The sequence below is a fragment of the Rattus norvegicus genome, chromosome 3 (assembly GCF_036323735.1).
Source record: "Rattus norvegicus strain BN/NHsdMcwi chromosome 3, GRCr8, whole genome shotgun sequence".
NCBI classification, from domain to species: Eukaryota; Metazoa; Chordata; class Mammalia; order Rodentia; family Muridae; genus Rattus; species Rattus norvegicus.
Genome location: NC_086021.1, coordinates 74,901,875 through 74,923,777, shown reverse-complemented (window position 1 = coordinate 74,923,777; position 21,903 = coordinate 74,901,875). Strand labels below are relative to the sequence as shown.

The 21,903-nt window shown below is 36.5% G+C and overlaps 1 protein-coding gene across 17 annotated transcripts in view; it reads right to left on the bottom strand.

Moving 5' to 3' along the window:
* Window positions 1-767: 767 nt before the first annotated feature.
* Ppig (peptidylprolyl isomerase G) overlaps window positions 768-21,903 on the bottom strand; it is a 31,165-nt gene continuing 10,029 nt past the window's right edge. For 15 of the 17 annotated variants that reach the window (XM_006234335.5, XM_063284658.1, XM_006234328.5 and 12 more), the window contains 9 exons: window positions 21,826-21,870; window positions 20,598-20,685; window positions 19,333-19,362; window positions 19,099-19,238; window positions 13,033-13,240; window positions 10,815-10,982; window positions 8,785-8,872; window positions 5,638-5,774; window positions 768-5,462 (listed from right to left, as the gene is read on the bottom strand). In XM_006234335.5, coding sequence (XP_006234397.1) covers window positions 4,352-5,462; window positions 5,638-5,774; window positions 8,785-8,872; window positions 10,815-10,982; window positions 13,033-13,240; window positions 19,099-19,238; window positions 19,333-19,362; window positions 20,598-20,685; window positions 21,826-21,870 — 2,015 coding nt within the window. In that variant the 3' untranslated portion in view covers window positions 768-4,351. Of the gene's footprint in view, window positions 5,463-5,637; window positions 5,775-8,784; window positions 8,873-10,814; window positions 10,983-13,032; window positions 13,241-19,098; window positions 19,239-19,332; window positions 19,363-20,593; window positions 20,686-21,825; window positions 21,871-21,903 lie in introns of all 17 variants that reach the window. The other 2 variants (XM_063284660.1, NM_031793.2) reach the window with 2 other exon arrangements.

Genomic DNA, 21,903 nt, shown 5'->3' with positions numbered 1-21,903 from the left:
TAATTTAGAGTAATTAAAAAGCAGAGAATTGGGCTGGAGAGATGGTGGCTCAGTGGTTAAGAGCACTGACTACTCTTCCAGAGGTCCTGAGTTCAATTCCCAGCAACCACATGGTGGCTCACAACCATCTGTAAAGAGATCCGATGCCCTCTTCTGGTGTATCTGAAGACAGCTACAGTGTACTTATATATAATAAATAAATAAATCTTAAAAAAAAAAAAAAGCAGAGAATTCTAATGCAGTAACATAAATCTCAAATTTCTGAGATTTAAAAAAAAGCTACTAAGCTTTGAGTATTATGCTTAAACATTTGAGCAAGAATTTACTTCTAACTTGGAAATCATCACTGCTGGTTAAGTTCTTCATTTTCTGAAAGGTAAACAAAAATGTGCATCATGGTGTATGTGCTTAAAGGACAACTTGCTGAAGTCAGTCCTCTCTTCATCATGTTCATCCTACCCAGGGAGGGATTCACCTCCAATCACCAGGCTTAAAAGCAACACCTTTACTCACTGCAGCATTTCACCAACCCTTAATTCTTAGGGTCTCACTATTCAGTCCTGGCTGGCTTTGAATTCAGAAATCCACATGCTTTTGCCTCCAAAGTACTAGACTTAAAGGTGGAAGCCATCACATCCTATAAATACTTCATTTTGTCAACTACCTGTTTTTCTCAAAAAGAAATGCATTTACATTTCTATTATATAATACAATATTTTATTGGTTACTTAATTTTTAGTAAAACAAATAAAAAGTACAACCCCAAATTGTTTATTATAGTATACTTTATTTAATACAATGTTTAACTATAAAAGAATACAGTTTTGAAGTTTAAGTTTTGTAAAATGCAATTTGCAGAAAACAGTTCAACATTTACTAGACTAATGATAAGAGAAGCAGCATTTTAAACTAATTTTACAATTGAGAAAACAAGTTTTCTAAATTCCATTAAAAAAATATACATCACAGTGACTTTGGAGCTAGGAAAAGAAGTGCATTAACTTAATTATGCTTTCCCCTTCCACAGAGAGCAGCCACGCCTTAAGATTCCCATAGAAATACCCAATTTATGTATCAGTCTTCCAAAAATACTATGAACACACAAAGAGGGGAGGGCAGAAAATACAGAGCATGTGCTCTTAGTAACATGGAATCGCATATAAAAGAAAACCCAAAGCAGACAGAAACACAAATCAATGAGTGCCCTTACGTCCCCCAGCACTCGGGGTGAGTCAGGAGAGCAGATGAACAAAACCCTAACACCTCCTTCTTTGGCCTGGGTAGCCAGTTTGTTTGTTTGTATTTTATTCAAAAACAGAATGTGATTTGTTGATTTGTCATACAGCAGGCAATCCCTTCAACAGAAGAGAAGCCCACCCCAGGCAGTGATGGCAATCAGCACTGCATTGCCTTGGGATCTATTTTATTTGTTAAAACAACAGTTTAAAAAATAATCTTACAATTAAAGTTTATCAAACTACACAGAGACTTTGTTAATGCATAACCCGACAAGGAATAATTACAGTAAATAGAAACAAGACAGAAAAATGCCCATTTAGTTTCTTTATACCAATCAGTTAACTCTTAAGTTCCTTCTGGGAAATTTACAAAAAAAAAAAGGTTCCGTGATGAAAGCTATTACCACATGGAACAAGGTATCAATTAATTGCTCTAAACAGTCACTAGAAAATAAAGTAGAATCAGCAGCTAATACTATTATCCAAAATACCAGAAACCCAGCATGTGCCTATCGAGAACAAGAAGGTTCCTAGCTTAACACCTACCACTGGATACGAGCAAAGCCAGGGAGCAGCTGCATCACACTGGGGCAAAGAAGAACTAGCAGATTAGTTCTTGACAAATTCTAAGGGATCCAATAAAGTTTAATAATGCTAGTTCTATGAGAGCATAACGGTAAGTCAAAGAGTGCTTTAAAACAAGCAGTGGCTTCCTTACTGTCAAAACTCACTGTGGATATCTATTCCAAGACTAAGTCTTGTCTCGACTGCACTGACCCATTCTGTATCAGCTACAAGGCTGACAGTAGCCTCACTTTCTCTACTGATCTCTTTGTGTGTCTACTTTCAAAGGGTATTAAGAAAAATCATAAATTAACTGTAAATTTAGATATTCCTATAATGCTAGTATGATGGAAAAATTGAAATAGGAAATAGTTTTGGGAATATGTTGTGCAAATAACTAAAAACCTACTAGCATAAGTTCTAAAACAAAGACTTGAGCTTTGTGCAATTAGATAACTGGAAATCTTGGGGTACAATTAATGCTGTTGAATGGTTTTTTAGATGCACTTTTTATTCTGAAAAAAAATCTAGGTGATTGTCTTCTCTCAACTCTTTACCCCCTTATGGTGTTGAAGAAAAAAAAAAACAACTAACAAAGCAGGAGTCGGGGGAGCCCATAATTGCTCAGCACTGAGTTGCTCTCTTGGAGGATTTACAGACATTACTACTTCTCTCCCATGTCTACTTTCCCAAAGAACTGGAAAGTCCTGTTTATAATGTCTATGTTAACAGGTAAAACTCTAGATCAGGAAAAAAAAGTAATTTTACTTTATCTGGACTTTAAAATATTCGTTGAAAGTCCTTTTTTAAAGATCAGGTAGTTTGGGATATATTTTAAGACACAACTGAGTTTAAGACATAATCACCTTGTTTAAGACATGTAACAGATCGTGTATATATTAATTTTTCCCATCAAGAAAAACAATTTGTAAAGAATCCATTGTGGGTATTTGCTTTAGGATGTTCCAAATAGCTCTACAATCACTGCGCTCTTCATTCTGTACCAGCTACAATGCCAAATATATCTCACCATGATAATCAACAATGGGAAGTATATCAAGCATCACTTTATTCAGTACAAATATCACTGAAAGCTACTGGGTTTACCAAGAAGCTACCTTGGTGAGAGTTGACACTATACTGACAACTATTAGAGTACAAAACTTTCTAAAGGCTACTGGTAATGGGATTTTTGAAATATTTCTCAAATGAGGCAGGTTTTGTATTTGCTGGATGTTCAATGTTTTATTTAGAAGGATATTACAGAATAAAAGACCACACATCACAAAAATAGTAAAATACAACACACAAAATTCTGAATGGACTTTGGCTATGTTTAGTGTTTAACTCTGTACGGTATATTTTGCAACGTTCTATTCTAATCTATATGGCAATGTTATACATGCCAAGGTAAAATAATGTTAACAATAAACTGGTCTAAAGCCATCTGAACAGAAAAAACCAGAGTCACAAACATGCTACAGCCTATCATGGTACAGATATAGAGAGATGCATCTTCTTGACATTTCAGATTAACAGCTATGAGAATTAGAGAAGTCAGTCCAAGTTTAAAAACAAAACCCAAATCATGCAGAATTAACACTCCATGTGATATAGGCTAATAGCCAAAATAGGGAAATCGTATTTTCCAATACTAATGCTTTTTAGAATCTGTCTAGCTTAAGAAGGACCTACACAAGTAGTATGTTTTAATGAGAAATGAATTTTTTAAATTGTAGAAAAAGGTAATAACATGTTTTAAAAAAGCAATAATTTCAGCTCTTCCCACCAAAAACAACAAAGAATTGAGAATTACAGTCTGGTCTTCCAGGGTCTAATTTCTGTCAAATGCTGTATAACAGCAACTCAAGCTCAATCACCACACGAACTGAAAACAGCATTCACCTCATTCTTACAGCTCACAGAGCAACATGGACAATAGTAAGGAACAAGCTACAGCTGGAATTGTAAAGTGTAAGGTATAAAGCACAAAAAAGCAACTAAAGCACAAATAACTGTAAAATCAAGTGAAGGTTTGAGATCACATATAAGGATCCTGCTTCTGTTAATTCGAGAAACTGCTATAAGCCTATGAATTAGAAATGAAAAACCAAAACTCAAAAGGCTATACAAAACTTCAAGTGGTTTCTAAAGGGATTTGTATCAAAAGAAACACAGCCTGTATAACAATGTACTGCAACCCACGGTTGAGGTTGTTTCCAAGTGGCTGACTAAGCAGAGTCGGCTGCTGCGGACTGCTGCAGCACGAAAATGACTGCACAGGAGCTTAACAAGCACACAGTACTACACCAAAGCCTTGTTTTGCTTTTCATTTCAAGTTTATTAAAACTGTAGCAGTACAAATTATCCAGGTAGCAGATTATCAAAAGATCAACTCAATAAAGTCCACATTAAAAAAAAAGGGGTGGGGTGGGGTGGGGGGACACAAACATAAAACAACTCCAAAACAATGAAAACAGCAAGGGAGGGAGGGAGGCTCTTGAAAACGTAGACTCTGAGACAGGAAGGAATAAGTGTACACAACTCACTCATCCGCTTTTGTCTTCATCTGTTCCGGGGCTCGATTCATGATCACACTTTTTATTTTTGTCATGTACATGGTCATTTTCTTGACCCTTTGATTTTTGGTTTTCTTTCTCCACTGGGGATCTGGTCTTCTCATCCTCTTGATTTTTTAACGTGGAGGACTTCACTTCATTGTCCTGACTGCTTTGCTTTGTTTTGGACACTGGACTTTGATCTATGTCAGCTTTTTTTTCCCTGTTATTATTTGAGCTACTATGATCACGACTTTTAGAGTACATTCTTTTCTCGCCCTCAGAATTTTCTTTTCTGTGTGAACTCTTACTGTCTTGGCTTCTATATTTTTCTTTGTTTCTACTTTGACTTTCTTCTCTCTCTGAGCTCCGGGAATCCCTCCTTCTTCTCCTCCTATCTTTACTTCTCGATCGTCCTGGTGTTCTTCGATCCCGGCTTCGTGACCTTCCTCTCCTCCTATACTCCTGTTCTCTGTATCTATGGTACTCCTTGCTTCTGCTGCGATCTCGGTCATGGCTTCTGGACCGCACTCTTCTGCTCCTGTCCCTACTTCTGCTTCGCTCCCTTGTTCTACTGTTGTAACTGTGTTTGCTTTTAGTTAGATCCCGTTCTCTACTCCTAGACTGTGCACGTCTATCCTTTTCTTTACTTTTACTATGATCATGTTCATTACTTTTCGATTCTACCTGTTTGGAGTTCTCTTTGCTTCTACTCCTTTCCTGATCTTTCCCTTTAGAATCCAACTGTTTTTCTTTTTCTTTAGTAGTCTCATGATCCCTTTCTTTACTTCTGGACCTCACCCTCTTGTCTTCGTGTCTACTGTGCTTTGAGTCTCGCTCCTTACTCTTGGATCTCTCCTTGCTCTTGCTCCTACTCTTGGATTTGCCCCTTTTCTTCACCTTGTTTTTATTATATTTATCATCTTTTTCTGAATTTCTTCTGATGTCTCTCTCTTTGCTTTCAGATTTATGGTCTTTAACTTTCTTTTCCTTCTCTATTTTTCTGTTTGGACTCTCAGACATGTGTCTATGATCTGTTATTTTTTTCTCTTTTACTCTAACTGGGCTTCTTTGATTTTCTTTTATTTCATTTAACTCACTCCTAAAAAGTAAAGGAAGAAAAGATATTTGGAAGTATTATTAGGAAAAGCATAATTATAAGCTATAATGCTACTGTGTTTTCTCTAAGGTATACAGAAATAAACTGGCTCCTAATAAAATCATTCTGTGCAACAGTAAAAAAGTATCACTAATTTTAAATATCAGTAAAATCTTACTTATCCCCTTTGATCCATCTTTCACCACTTGACACCCTCATTCTCTGAGCTCTCTGCATCTCTTGTCTCCAATGTGGAGGAGTCTCACTTCGTCTGAATCGATCCCTCGATCTGGATCTGGAAGGAGTTCGATAACGCTTAAGAAAATAAAAAGGGGAAAAAAAAGACCACATAAAAATTTAAAAGCGATACCATAACTAAGATACATACTTATTTCTATTGTTGAAAAAAAATGAGGTTTCTATGCTTTCTGAACTTGCTAAAATTAGGAATTATGAGATAGGAACGTGTAGTTAACATACATCAAACTCTTGAATCTAATCCTCCAAATAATCACAATGTCTTGGCTTTCAGGTAGTCTTTTTTTTTTTTTTTTTTTTTTCCGGAGCTGAGGACTGAACCAGGGCCTTGTGCTTGCTAGGCAAGCGCTCTACCACTGAGCTAAATCCCCAACCACGAACATGGGCAGTCTTACCATAAATTTCAAGTAAGAAACAACACCTACAGAAACTCAGGCGTTGCTGGAAACAGTCCTGCTAACTGGTACTAGAATAGTCTGTATGTTAATTACTGTAATCCCTAAGTTCTTATTTGAAGGTGACATTTACATCTCTTTCCTAGGCAAGCATCATGAGAAACAGAATAAACACACAGAAGCCTTTCGTTCAACTAAACGTTACTCAGTTTTTTGGATGAATGGCTAACCACTTTACTAAAGAAATATCAGTAAGCCAAGTTACAGCAGATGTTGATGTCTTAGAACTTAACATTCTACAAAGTGAAAGGAAAAAAATGAGTGGATATATAATCACACACATTAAACTACAATAGAATGATTACAGAAGGAGAAATGGTGGTAAAAGAATCAAAGAGATATCTCAGTATAGGAATGTGATCATGTGAAATAATAAAAGCTAAAAATAAAAGAATGTTTATGGTAAGTTACCTAAGCAAAGATGAAGCTTACATGGAAGATGTAAGAAAGCTGTACATTGAAGATTCCGGGACAGAAACAGCATTATTTTAGAAATACTCACAAGGTGGGTCAAGTATGGGTAAAGCTAAAAATCCCAAGAGAAAGTAAAACTTGACCACACTTGTGATAGTTTGTATATGCTTGGCCCAGGGAGTGGCTGTATTTAGAGGTGTGGCCTTGTTGGAGTAGGTGTGTTATTGTGGATGTGGGCTTAAGACCATCATCCTAGCCACCTGGAAGCCTTCTCTTCCACTAAAAGCCTTCAGATGAAGATGTAGACCACTCAGCTCCTCCTGTACTATGCCTGCCTGGACGCTGCCATGCTCACCTTGATGATAATGAATTGAACCTCTGAACCTGCAAGCTGGCCCTAATTAAATGTTGTCTTTTATAAGACTTGCCTTGATGACGGTGTCTGTTCACAGCAGTAAAACCCTTACTAAGACAATACCGAGGAAATAAACAGAATAGGTTTTTGTGAGGGCTCAGTCTATGCTATTTTTCATTTATCCTCAAGTCAATACTACAGGAGTAACATAGTCAGACTTGCCCAATGCACAAAGTGCTAGCAATTCAACTTAAGGCCTTCTGCACACTGGGCAAACGCTCCATCACTGGAGCTTTATCTCCAGCCCAGACTCGCACTTTTTATTGACTACTGTGACTATTGTTAAATACAGCATAGCCCTTCCCACTTGTCACGTCATCATCACTCAGACTATAAAAATATTCTTTGATGTAACTACTTTCATAGCTACTTACTTTTGTGGTGAGTATTTCTTAGCTCTAGTTTCTAAAAGAATATTGATAACTCTAACTCACATGAACAAAAGCTCTTTTAGGGCCTGTAATCATTTAAGTTTGTTTAAGTTTAAATCCATACTGACAGATTAAAAACAACAACAACAACAACAACAACAACAACACTTCTACCAAATACAAGCTTGGAAGCCACTCTAATTTAAGTCAACATAGAGTAAAGATTTATAGATGCAGATACCTGTCAGAGCACTGGGGAGACAAAAATGACAGAAGTTGACATAAATAAGTTGTGTAAAATTAAAAGAGAGTAAGAATGATTTTGGCTCTAGGGAAACAAGTACACAGGTGGTCGGTCGCGTGAGTCACTGTGAGGAGCAGCTGAAAGAGCTATGGCCCTGAAGAGTAAGTGGTTACGCTGCACTCTCTGGATGCTAAGTCTGAGGTGATCATTAGCCAAATAAACTTCTGGTGCCAAGAGCAGATGGAGCTGGGAACTATCGATATCCATTGAGAGTAAAAGAGCCTGTCTAAGGAGTATATGCAATTTAAAATGAACCAGAGTCTTGACGTAGAGGTCAGTACAAGATAAAAAACAGTAGTCTACATTTAAGATAGACTGGCTTAAGAGACAGGAAAAGATAGGATGAAACAATAGAGAATATTGTAAGGAGAGATACTAAGTAATGACTGAGAGGATTTAATGGATTTTGTAACTTGGAACCAACCAGACAGGAAATGCTGTATTCGGTAGACTGTAGATAGTAGAACAACTACAGGGTAAGAGGCCAAGATCTAAGAGATAAAGTATAGTTAAGTTTCTTTGAAAAAAAAAAAAAGAATCTTTGAAAAAAATTACTTAAATTCTAATACGAAATTTAGGAGAGAGAGAAAGAGAAAGATGATCATTAATTTTTACTTGGCTCTTGGTAAGAATAGAGCTATCGTGGGTAGAAAATTACCAAAAGTCAAAAGATTTCAATACCCTTTACATTCTGATTTTATTTTAATGCTATTTATTTTTGAGACAGGGTCTTATGCTAAGCCCAAACTGACCTGAAACTCAGTATGTAGACTAGGCTGGCCTCAAACTCACAGCAATCTTCCTGCCTTAGTCTAAGCTATGAGACACCACATCCATCTCAATCCCATTTTAAGCCACATAAGTATATAATCTAAGGGATGTATAATTTTAAAACTGTACATCTCCTGAATTTTTAGTAACTTCAATAGTAAAATGGCACTTAAGAATATTTTTTAAAGTATGAAACTTCTTTTTCCTTATAGTGCTGAGGATCATAAATTCAGAGCCATCTACATGTTCTACAAGCACTGAGCCATACCCCAGCACTCTGAACTCTTTAAGAAAGACACATGCAGTATTATTAACATTCTGACAAAGAATCACCTACCCTTGGTCCTCTTCCTTTAATCTTCCTGCCAGACCTAGTAACTAAGAATCGTCGCTGGTATGAGGCAGGCTGGGAGTTAGGTGGGTTACTAGAAACAAGCAAAGGGAAAGTTTAAGCATATTACTTTTATAAAGAGGAATCTTCACACTATAACTTTACTGATCTAAACGAATACATTTAAATTCCTTTATATAATTAGGAGATTTTAGCACAAAATGCTATCAGATCCCAGTAGGCATTAATGTCTATGGCTATACCATAGGCGGAATGCGATTGATCTTGGAAAGAAAGACTTATTAGTAAGGTGAAAATAATTTGATAATGCCAAGGAAACTAAAATATAATATAGCCCAGAGGGCTTCCAAACCAAGAGAAAGGAAAACTACAAAATGCTTTATCTCCCATGAACATTTGTGCATTAGTAAAAAAATAATGGACAAATTAAGCAATATATATTAGGCAGAGACAAGTTGGTCTGAATCAGCCAAATATTATTCGTATTATGATATATATCAAACATGAAACTAATTTATACATAAAATAAACTCAAGAACATTAATATAAGTGATATTTGAAACATTTAACTTTAGTATTCACATAGTTTTCCTTTACTCTTTGTTTTACTCAATGAATCAAAATCAGTCTAACTTTAAAGCTCTTTTGTGTATTATGCAAAGTGTGGCATATTTTTATTGTACCATGCTTATAAATTTTTCCATTTATAACTAAATTTCTCATCATGACTAAAAAATATTTGAAAATTTTAAAACTTTTCCCATATCATTTTTAAACATTTATTATGTATACAGTGTTCTATGCTGCAGGCCCACAAGAGGGCACCAGATGGCATTATAGAGTGATATGAGCCACCATGTATTTGCTGGGAACTGAACTCAGAACCTCTAAGAGAACAGCCAGTGCTCTTAACCTCTGAGCCACCTCTTCAGTCCTCCACATCATTATTAAAATGACTCATAAAAAACAATAAAGTTGGTTGGGGATTTGGCTCAGTGGTAGAGCGCTTGCCTAGGAAGCGCAAGGCCCTGGGTTCGGTCCCCAGCTCTGGAAAAAGGAAAAAAAAAAAAACCAAAAAAAAAAAAACAACACAATAAAGTTGATAACATTAATAAATTTATGTAAAAATATTCAAAGTAATTGAATATCCCAAATTTCATTACAGTATAATTAAGTCAGGTTTGGAGAGCAAGAGTTTTATACGAACTTATAAAACAAGGTTCATTTTCTTTTTTGGTGTGTGTGTGTGAATACACATGCATGGAAATTCAGGTACACCTGTTTGTGTAGAGAGATCTGAGGTGACCTTGGGTGTCATTCCCTAGGAGCCTTTCAACTAGTTTTTTGAAACAGGATCTCTAACTGCCTGGAGTTTACTGGGTAAGCTAATTTCATTGGTCAGCAAAGCCCAAGGGTTCACCCATCTTTACCTCCCCAGAACTGGGATCACAAGCATGCCACTGTCCCCAGCTTTTAATAAAAGAGATTTCAGCAATGAAACTACGGTTCTCATACTTGGAACAACCTGTAGGAGTCAAGTCTCTCCTTAAACCATAGGGTCAGGGTCTAAGGGAAAGTACACACATTTACATACCATTCTGTTTTTCTTGTTTTGTTATTAGCTTCAGAGGACCTTTACTCATTAGAAATCTATTTGTGGAACAGGAGGGGTCTTGCACCCATGTACATAGAACATATGAACACATATACACTCATATGAAGATATGTATATATATACCTATGTGTGCTCACATACACAGAATGAAAAATTAGCAAAATGAGTCTTTTTAAAACATTATATGACCAACATACCAAAATACCATCTTGTTTTACTGGTTTAACATCTTGTTACTAATGCCATTTGGAATGCCACCTAACACATACTATTTACACTGCAGAACTTTTTTTTCTAATTAAAATAAGATTTCATTGGGATAAGTTCTCCAGTTTAATATGATCAAAACCAAAAACATGTATGGTAACACGTAACAGAACTATAAAATACACACACTCACCACTCTCTTTCTCTTTCTCTCTCTCTGTTTTTCCTTTCCTTGTCATCAGCTTTAGGAGGACTCTTCCTCATTAGGAATCTGTTTTCTGGTATAGGTGGGATCTCTTCTGGACGGACAGTAGATTGGGGCTGTGCATCAACATTGTCTGCTTCACTTTCACTGGACGGGCTAACAGGTAACATCAAAGTAAGTTCTATTTGGTTCTCACGTACCTACCTAAAGTTTCCAATTGTTAGCATTTCTTTTCTTTTGACATTACACTTTCAGTTACTGTGTACGTAAGCACGCATGCCATGGTACACATGAGAGGTCTGAGAATAACTGCAGGAACCATCTTTCCCTTTCATTATCTCAGTCCAGGGTAAATTCAGGTCAGGAGGCTTGACTGCTAGGCCTTTACATGCCGACTCATCTCATCAACCCAACATTTCTTTAGTATCAAAATACATATATCAACCTGTCCCTTTCAAAGATGTGACCATGTGGTAAAAATTTTTCCTTCATTCCCCACAACTAACTAACCAACCAACCAACTCAACCAACCAAAAAAAACAAACAAAAAAAACCCACTTGCTATCAAACTCAAAAATACATATCTATAAGATATACTAAAATATGGAACTCTGTAGGTAATAATACATTCTGAGAAATTTTTTTTTCTTTTTTCTTTTTTTCGGAGCTGGGGACCGAACCCAGGGCCTTGCGCTCTCTAGGCAAGCGCTCTACCACTGAGCTAAATCCCCAACCCCACATTCTGAGAAATTTAAAATACAGGATGGGGCTGGAGAGATGGCACAGTAGTGAAAAGCCCTGGCTGCTCTTCCAGAGGACACAGGTTCAATAGGCAGCACCCACATGGCAGCTCAAAACCTTCTCAACTCTAGTTCCAGGGGATCTGATACCCTCTTCTGACCTCTGTGGGCAGAGTATGCAAGCATCTATGCACATACAAACAAAGACTAAAGAAATTAGTTGCTTTTGAGGTAATAAGTCTATTAAGTTTTAATATAAATACATTTCAAACAAAAGCAGAAAATAGTGACAGAATCATCTGTTCTCAATTCATATACTTCTACCAAAGCAAAAGAGAGAAAAAGGGACCTATATGTACTGCTACAAAGTAAGGACATAACTGTTGGTTTGCTGTAATTCACATATCTTTAAAAAAAAAAAAAAATCCAAACCTGGAGTGATGTTGTATACCTACAATCATTACTACTAGGATATGATATAACAGTTTCCTCTAAGATTAAAACATTCTATCCTGGCTCAGCGGTTGAGAGCATTGCCTGCTCTTCCAGAGGTCCTGAGTTCAATTCCCAGCAACCACATGGTGGCTCACAACCATCTGTAATGGGATCTGATGACCTCTGCTGGTGTGTCTGAAGACAGCTACAGTGTACGTACATACATAAAATAAATAAATCTAAAAAAAACAAAAAAAACCCAACCAGCCAAACAAACAAACAAACAAAAAAAACCATTCTATCCTGCAGGAAGCTACTTAATCAGGAAAGTAACCAACTCAAAACTGTTCAGGAAGTCCCTGAAACTGACAAAACTATTAAGTCTCTCCCTGCAAAAGCAGAGCCAAGCTGCAAAGATTCTCAGACAAGACAAACTGCAAATGATTCTTAGACCAGATCAGTTGCTTAGAAGCAGAAACTGATCAAGCTGCCTGGAAGAGGTTTAGACAAATTCTGCTACCTGAAAAGGACATGATGCAACCTATTGACCTGCCTGCAGGATATGCAATGTGCTTCAGGTTCCTAGCTTTATGAGCTGTCACCTATGCTGTGGTGGGCTTTTGGTGATGTGACTGAGTAATTTCTGCTCTTGTGAGTAACCCCAATAAAACTCACTAGTTCACCAAGTTAGACTTTGGTAATACCCATACTTTATTCTGTCATGGATTCCTATCTGGGGCAAGTAGATATGTTTGTTGCATCTTCTCAGGAAAAGTTTTGCCATGCAACAGGGGATGAGGCAGAATAACTGAATTTGAGGCAGCCTGAGGAACTGGAAATGCCTCAATGAAACCAATCTAAGAGCCCTGTAACCTAAAACCAAAAGCATCACTTCACTGGAAGAACATAAAATTAACTAAGAACTTCTGTTGCATGATCTCATACCACTGTTATAAAACCTTTCTATTTTAATGTTCTTACATAACTGATTTTTTTTAAAAAACATAATAGACAACACTAGTATTACAGACCTTTTCTTGCTTTTCTTTCTCTTCTTCTTCTCCTTCTTATGCTTTCGGGAATTTTTCCTATGTTTCTTTTTCCTTTTTCTGGATTTTTCTTCAGAAGCGCTTTCAGAATCAGAAGAATCAGAGGAGGACTGAGAATCACTTGAGCTATCTGAATCACTGGACGACGACGAAGATGATGACTTATGCCTTTTCTTTTCTTCTTTCTTAACTTTAAAAGCAAAAGATTCTACTCAGTAATTTCAGACAAACTTACGAAGTAAAAACTTAACTTTTTCTATAAATTTTTGTTATGTCCAATATTAGATATTTTGTTCATTCAGTCATCTCAACTCAGAAGAGCAAAACAGTCAGGACTTGAGGTTAGAACCTATAAACTTCTAGACTCATGAACCAGAATTCTATTAAGCCAAACTATTTCTGAAAATAATCAAGCTCCAAATGCTAAATCATGCTAATTTTATGAAACATTTGAACAGAAACCTTTTCTTTTTTTCGGAGCTGGGGACCAAACCCAGGGCCTTGTGCTTGCTAGGCAAGCGCTCTACCACTGAGCTAAATCCCCAACCCCAGAAAACTTTTAAGAAAAAGAGTAACATCTAAGATTCCTCAGCTTCTAGTATTATAGTTTTCCGTTTCTTCTATATCAAAACTGAAGGTGAAAACTTAAAAAACAAAACAAAACAAAACAAAACTAAACACATTACTATGTCAACACAGGAAGGTATACTTCACTGGCACCAAGCTGCAACTTCATGACTGAGTGAGCATTCCTCTAATGATTAGAAACAGAGCTTAAAGCACAATCTCTTTTTTTTTTTTTCGGAGCTGGGGACCGAACCCAGGACCTTGTGCTTGCTTAGGCAAGCGCTCTACCGCTGAGCTAAATCCCCAACCCCCAAAGCACAATCTCATAATCAGAAGTAATTTATCAATAGTAACTATGTTTAAAAGTTTCTACAAAGAACTAAAGAGATGGCTGGGAGGTTAAAAGCACTGGCTGTTCTTCCAGAGGACCCGAGTCAATTCCCAGCACCCACACAGCAGCTCACAAATATTTATAATGAGATTTGATGCCCTCTTCTGGCATGCAGGCATGTATGCATACAGAGTACTCATACATACATAAATAAACCTTTTTTTAAAAAGTCTCTACAAAATAGTTTCAGGTTAAAATTTTATTTTGAGTTAAGGAATCAATCCTTTTCTTTTGGACTCACTCTGTAGACCAGGCTGGCCTCAAACTTGGATATCTGCCTGCCTCTGTTTCCTGAGTACTGGGATTAAAGATTATGTGCCACCAAACCTGGCCAGGCAATCAATTTCTTAAATATTATTTTGTTATTACTATCATGTGCTATGATGTGCGTACCATGGTTAGAGGAAAATTCTGTAGAGTTCCACTTTTAGGTAGGCTCAGGGACTGAACTAAGGTCAGCAAACTTACATGACAAGCACATTTACCTACTAAGCCATCTTCTCAGCTCAGGAAGTAATGTTTTAAAATGTCTTGAAACTTGGATGTTTTAAAGAACATATTGATATAAGTAAAATTATCACACATAGGACATATGAATTTTTCAAAAGGTAAAACCTGACCCATTTAAAACTGTTCTAACTCAAACCAGGATGGACTTGAAAATACTTATTTAGGCCAGAAAGGGGTCAACATGCATATACAGAAAGAGGAATTTCAACAAATTAGCAAAAGATAGACTTAAAACCATCAGGTCATGATGGTATTAATCAATTAAAATATAAATAAACCATTCTGCCTTTTCTACATATGATTTTATCAATACACAAAGGGATGCTGCTTCTTCTCAGAAGGGTTCCAGCAATGAGTAATGCAGGCACTACAATGGTGTGTCTTTTGGAAACTCCCAAGGAAGCACTGAATGAACACCAATTGCAGAGCAGAGAAAAACCAGTCAGCGCTGCGTGACTCCTAGTCTCAAAAAAAGGGGGCTGGGGGTAGGGACTGGGGAATAAAACAAAACAAAGCTCATCTTCAGTTTTCTAAATGGATCTACTAATGGAATTTGAAATGGGATTTGAAACAGAAGCATAAAACTATGAAAAGTGGGATGGAGAGATGGCTCAGTGGTTAAGAGCACTGACTGCTCTTCTAGAGGTCCTGAGTTCAATTCCCAGCAACCACATGGTGGCTCACAACCATCTGTATTGGGATCTGATGCCCAATTGCCCAATTCTGGTGTGTCTGAAGACAGCAACAGGGAACTCTCGCATCCATGAAATAAATAAATCTTTAAAAAAAAACAAACATGAAAAGTAGAATTATGAAAAAGCCACATCACAATGACCTAGCTGTATGGCAAGCCCCTGGCCTTACTATGCCTCAGCCTCCCAAGTAGCTGGGACTACAGTTATGCCTGGCCCAAACAAACAAACACAACTTCAACACCAATTTCAATGTTCAAGCCTTAAGTCCAGACTCAAGCAACAAAACGACTAACATTAAGAAACCAGACATTGCTACGTTTTGATCAAAGGGGCATGTAAGATTATGGCACTGGCTATCCTTTAAAAGTCCTTCTTAGGGAAAAAAGTAAAATATCTGTAGATAAAACATGTATCTTGAGTGCTGGAGAGATGGTTCAGTGGTTAAGAGCTTTGGCTGCTTTTCCAGAAGTCCTAGTTCAATCAATGGCATCCACAAGACAGCTCACAACTGTCTGAAACTTCGGTTCCAGGGTATCTGACACTCTCACTCAAATGCCCATGAAATAAAAAATTTAAAAACTGTATCTGAAATTAGCTTCAAATAGGAAAACAGCCAAGTCCAATCGATGACTCATACACATCCAGAAATTTGAGTCAAGTGTGGCAATATAGTCAAACCCTGCCTTCAAGTAAACGTTGGTGAGGGGAGAACTATCTGGAGGTAGGTAAAACAAAACTGTCTATGTGTAAACTGTTGAAGCTGGGTGATGAATATGCCCATTATACCTACTTACATGTATTAATATTCTCTATAATTGAACAAGATTAAAGGAAAAAAAAAACTGCATCTTTGGACTCCATTGGCTTCCTTGCTACAGGCCTGGTATTTCTTCACTCAGTATCTATTGTAGCATATTAAACCCAAAATAAAAAAAGCTTCTCTCTGAAGTTACTGTCTTTGACCAAGAACCTTGGCCTCGGGGTTGGGGATTTAGCTCAGTGGTAGAGCGCTTGCCTAGCAAGCGCAAGGCCCTGAGTTCGGTCCCCAGCTCCGGAAAAAAGAAAAAGAAAAAGAAAAAACAAAAAACAACAAACCTTGGCCTCTGATTCTGATTCATGGTCATTATGAAGCAGCACCATACCGGCACATGGGAACAAGGTATAAAAGCTGAACATGCCTTCCTAGTCATGTTCTCTATCAAGTAGAAGGTTCTTGGGGCATAATAAAGCTGTGTATAGAAATCATGAACTCTCAAAAGGCTATTGTTAAACCAGCCATGCTATTTCATGGTGTCCTCTATCTCCTTTCTGAAAGCTAAGTCAACTTTGTGTAGAATTAAACCTATATTATCTCATTAATTCAATTATTAATATGAACCTAAGGTCATTAAAACTGTTAAAGCAGTGGGTATGAAGACACAAAAACTGAAAAACCTACTAATATATACTTTTAATAACCAAAGGGTAGGAGATATCAAACTTTTAAAAATGTTTTTAAAAGAAAATTAATTCACAATGAATATAAGTCAAAGAAATACCAAACATATATAATTTCTAGGTAAAATGAAAATAATATATCCATCAAAGTAATTTGACTGTGTCAAATACTTTATCACATAATTAAGAAACTTTCATTCACCAGCTCCCACTTTTATTTTGCATTGGAATTCTTAAAAAAAAAAAGAAAAAGCATATCACACTGTTTTTTATTTATTATAATGTGTGTGCGTGCATGAGCAAAGTAGTCATGGAATCATTCTTTTTCTCATGTATATGGTTTCTAGTACTAAGTACTGCCAGCCTTGTCACTTGCTAAGACAACTTGCTAACTCAAAAGCTGATTTAAAAGCTCATTCTCTCTACCAAGTGTATGAAATATACCTTAAATGACCTTATAACTTTAAAATGTACCTATACTTCCTACCAAGTGTATAAAATATACCTTAAATGACCTTTGAAGAAAACCAGAAAGAGACTGAGATCTGTTTTTTATAGTGATGGAATTTGTTCAATTTTCAGACATTAACCATAAAAAGAAAATAAATTGTTTTAGGGAAAGTACCTTCAATTTGAGCTTTGACAGGCCTTAACCCTTCTTTTTCAAGTTCATCAATGTTATTTTGAATAAACCTAACTGATATACCCTTTTCATTCCAATCTTTTGTCAGGGGGTGGGCTGGAGGAGATTGAGAATGTCAAAGAACAAAGAGTAAAAAGGCCAAAAAAAAAAGAAAAAAAAGGTATAAAAGGCATTTCAACATCAATATTATTCTATTAGTCCAGTAGATAGTAGCTAAGTTTCAAATTCTGTGTTAATCAAAATTTAAAAATATGATTAAGTCATATTAGGATTACAACAAAGAGATGTAATCTTTAAAGTCTACCAATACATTTAAATGAGCAGTATACAGTATGTACTAAATACCATGCCAGGAAATGGAGAAAATGTACTGTATTTATAGAGTATATTGAAAAGTTCTGGGAGAAATTTAGATATGAGCTCTATCTTCGCACATTTCAGAAAATAAGGTTAACAGCAAACAGGTATTGCTGTTTATAGATAATCTATGACTGTAAAGTTTGTATGGATTTAGAAATTAAATTAGCTAATATGAACAAAAAGCAGAAAGATTTGGGAGCGACACAATTGATTCTGATGTAACACAACACACATATTCCTATAAAGCACTACATTAAGGAAAATTAAGAACAAATGGCTTTGGTGTGGTGATACTTATCTGTAATTCTAGCACTTGGAAAGCAGAAACAGAATGAGAATTAGAAGGTAATAAATTTGAGGCCAGCCTAATGGCAGTTAGCTAGGTGTAGAGATGAACCTTAATTCCAGCACTTGGGAGGCTGTGAGTATCCCTTTGAGTTTCAGGCCAGTGTTGTCTACAGAGCAAGTCCCAGATCAGCCAAGGCTACACAGAAAAACCCTGCCTAAAAAAGCAAAACAAAACAAAAAGTGGACTACAGGAAAACATCAGGAATACTCAAAACCTTCATTGGTGACATATTTTAAAAAGACAGAAAACAAAAGTAGTGATTTAGTTTTACTTAGACTAAATTACTAAGAAGTTAAAAAAAAAAATAAGTCTAATGGCTCTAAAAATAACAGCAGTTTGCTCTTGAAATTACACTTTTTGTATATACCTATAAAGGCAATTAGTCAAGTTTTGTGCATTTACTTTGTGTGTAGACAAGATTATACATAAGCAAAATTCTTTAAAGATTTATTTATTATATATAAGTATGCTGTAGCTGTCTTCAGATACACCAGCAGAGGGCATCAGATCTTATTACAGATGGTTGTGAGCCACCATGTGGTTGCTAGGATTTGACCTCAGGAGTCCTAGAAGAGTAGTCAGTACTCTTAACCACTGAGCCATCTCTTCAGTCCAGCAAAATTTTCTAATACAGCAATTGGACTGGAATAAAGGCATGTTTCCAAAACAAACATTCTAGCAGATGTGACCTATATTCGAATTTGAAACAGAGGTCCCACCACTTGGAGGGCAGAGGCACCTGTGTACGTGCACATATCTATGTATACAAGACACTCAGGTCTTCATGACGAGACCTTGTCTCACCACTCCCCAAAAGAGACTGAAGAAAGTAGTGAATAATTGTCTGCAGAGGACGTACAAATGCTAAACACTGTGCAAAGTTCTTTACAAGTATAATTTTCTTATTGTACTTATGGTATATTGTCCATGACTTCTGAAGAACCATAAATGAGGCTATGCTCTGACATAGACACACATGCAGGAGCACCCACAAATTAGGAAAAATTGACAGAATACATCTAAACCCATAAAACCCCATGCTTATAATCTCTGCTTATCTGAGCCAGAGCACCCTTAGCTGTGCACCCATTCTTACCCTTAGACTTGGGAACCAGCTCTCCACAACTGAGTATCCGAACCTCAGCAAACGGTTTGCTAGCAGCATCTGTTTTCTGGTTTTCGATCTCTCTCACAACTTCCTGACCAGAGATCACTTGCCCAAAGACAACATGATGCCTAAAACATCAAGTGTAAAGGTTAGTAAATAAAAGCTTCTTACTTTTAACACAACAAAGTAAAATATGCTGTAAGATATTAAAATAATCCTTACCCATCTAGATGAGGAGTTGGTTTCGTTGTTCTTTTGGAAGTCATCAGATAAAAAGAATAAAAACAAAAACAAAGTTAGCTTCTATAAAAAGAAAAGAGTGACTGAAAGTAAGAAATCATGTACTGCCCTTACATAGCAGAACCTCATTATGAATGCGAGGATTTTCCATGCAGGTTTTAAAGCTCGTTCTGAATACAAAAGTCATACCCACTTACTAGTAAGTGCATGAATAGTTGACATTAGAGTTATTCCATCCACTTGTATTTCTACTTGTAACTAGGTTTTTATTAAATATTCCTGATTATATGATGTTATGTTATATTGGCACTGCCAAATTTACCAAATCTCTCTAACTTATGGGTTTAACAACAGTACTTTTCACCCTAACCTTTTAAACAGTTCAAGTGGAGGGTTTTAGAGGAATTGAGAGGTGGGAACTGTCGATCTGATGGCTCTGAGATGTATTTGTTGAGCCTGAATAGAAATAGTCTACTTAGTTTCATATATTTTAAACATTTAATTGTAGGCACTTCTGCATGAAAACCCAAGTTCCCGACCTCTCTGGAATATCTCAAAATTATAGTACCTAGCACATAGAGTAAGTGACCAGTACTTAGTGTTCCTGTTTTCTTCAACACAGGTATTAATACATGAGATTCCATGTTCCAACAGGCTTACTTATGTTATTTAACTTCTCTAGGCTTTTGAGCTTGTTATGTATGATAGTGAGTAAAATTTTGCGTTGAAGAAAAGCTGAATTAAACTGGGTCATCTCCAAACAAGAGCATAATGGTACATGTACTGGGGAAGCTAAGATGGGGCTCAAGGAGACTGGTCAAGAGACTCTTTCAAAACAAACTCACCTGAATCTAAAGAAAACACTTATTGTTCAATGCATTTTTTTCCAAGCACCCCTCCCCCTTTTATTCTCAAGCTCAACCTTAAAACTATGTGTTTGAAGCCTGGTATTTGTTTATGTAGAGACATACTGGTACATAAAATTGCTCATAGCCAGATAAAGTATTTGGTGTACAAGCGTGAATTTGATCCCTAGAATCCACATTGAAAGCTGGGTACAGTAATGGATGGTGCTTGATGAGGTGGATAGATTCCGGAGTTTGTTCTTTGACAATGGATGCCTTAATCCACTTATTACTTTCTCAGCAAGCTATGTCACCTGGGACTTTTACTATAATTTTACAGTCTCTCTCTTATAAAGGGAATGGGGAAGGTTAGCAGGGATATTTGAGACCTTAAATACATACATAAAGAACTGAGAGCCATTTGTATCCTTCCCTCTGTTGGCCATTGATAAGAGAAACTCTTTGTTGTGTTTAACAGCAAAACTCTCATCTATATAAAGAGAAGAAAATTTTCAGTTATATTGGAAATATAAGCTTCAAGACACTTATCGTCCAAGGCTGGAGATGGCTTGGTAGTTAAGAGGCTTGCTGTGCAAACATGAGGACGGATGTAGAAAATCATGTTGACCATTGCATACTTGTAACCTCAGCGCTGAGTGCCTGGCTTGGGCTTCAGTGACAGACCCTGTCTCAGAGGACTAAGGCAGAATGGTACAGCACCTGATGTCTTCCTCTAGTCTGTACACATGAGGAAATGCTCACATTTGCTCACACATGTGCATATACATCATACCCACAAAAATTCATTTTCCATTCTTGTTCACAATGGAAGTTTTCCTGTTTATTTGAGACAGGGTATTGCCCTTTAAACTAAGTTGGCCTCCAAATCCTTCCTCAGCCACCCCAGGGCTGGTATTCCAGACCAGTGCTACTACGCCTGGCTCCATGTGTTCCTTATTGTCAAACACAAACGACAAAGTCAGGTTATGAAGGAAGAAAGAACTTATCATGGATCAATATTTACTTCTGTAATTTTAGATTTATCACTAATTTTTCCTCCCTGGTGTGAAGGATTGAACTCAGAGTCCCATGCATACTATCAAGCACTCTATCACTGAGTCTAAAATACTTAAAAACTCTTGCCTACCATGAACAATGCCCTGGATTTGCTCCCAGCACTCTACTAAAAATAAACAGCAATATTTGAAGAGTATTCCTTACATTTTTATCCCTTTCCTTCATGAGTGTGGAGAGAGAAACATCATAGTCTAGACTCAATAACTTAACCTCCATCAGAGAAGTATTTACTTCACTGATAAGAACTTTTCTTCTAATTTTTAATTAGCATATGAGAAAAAAAGTATGAGAAATTTGAAACAATATTCTCTTAAATACCAAAGTAAAATATGAAAACCAGGGGAGGGAATGGGGGCTTATGGATAGGAAACCGGGAAGGGGAATAACCTTTGAAATGTAAGTAAAGAAATATATAATAAAAAATTTAAAAAATATAAAAACCATTAAGTTATTTCTACATTCATATGCTTATAGTTGTATGAAAACTTAAGTTCCAGACCTACTATAACTTATAATGAAATGAGTAAAAAATAATTAAATGTAAAAACTTTACCTTCAAAGAATCCTCCATAAATTGATTCTCCTCCTCTTCCATTCCCTAGTTATGAAAAACACTCTTAGAACTCAGGAT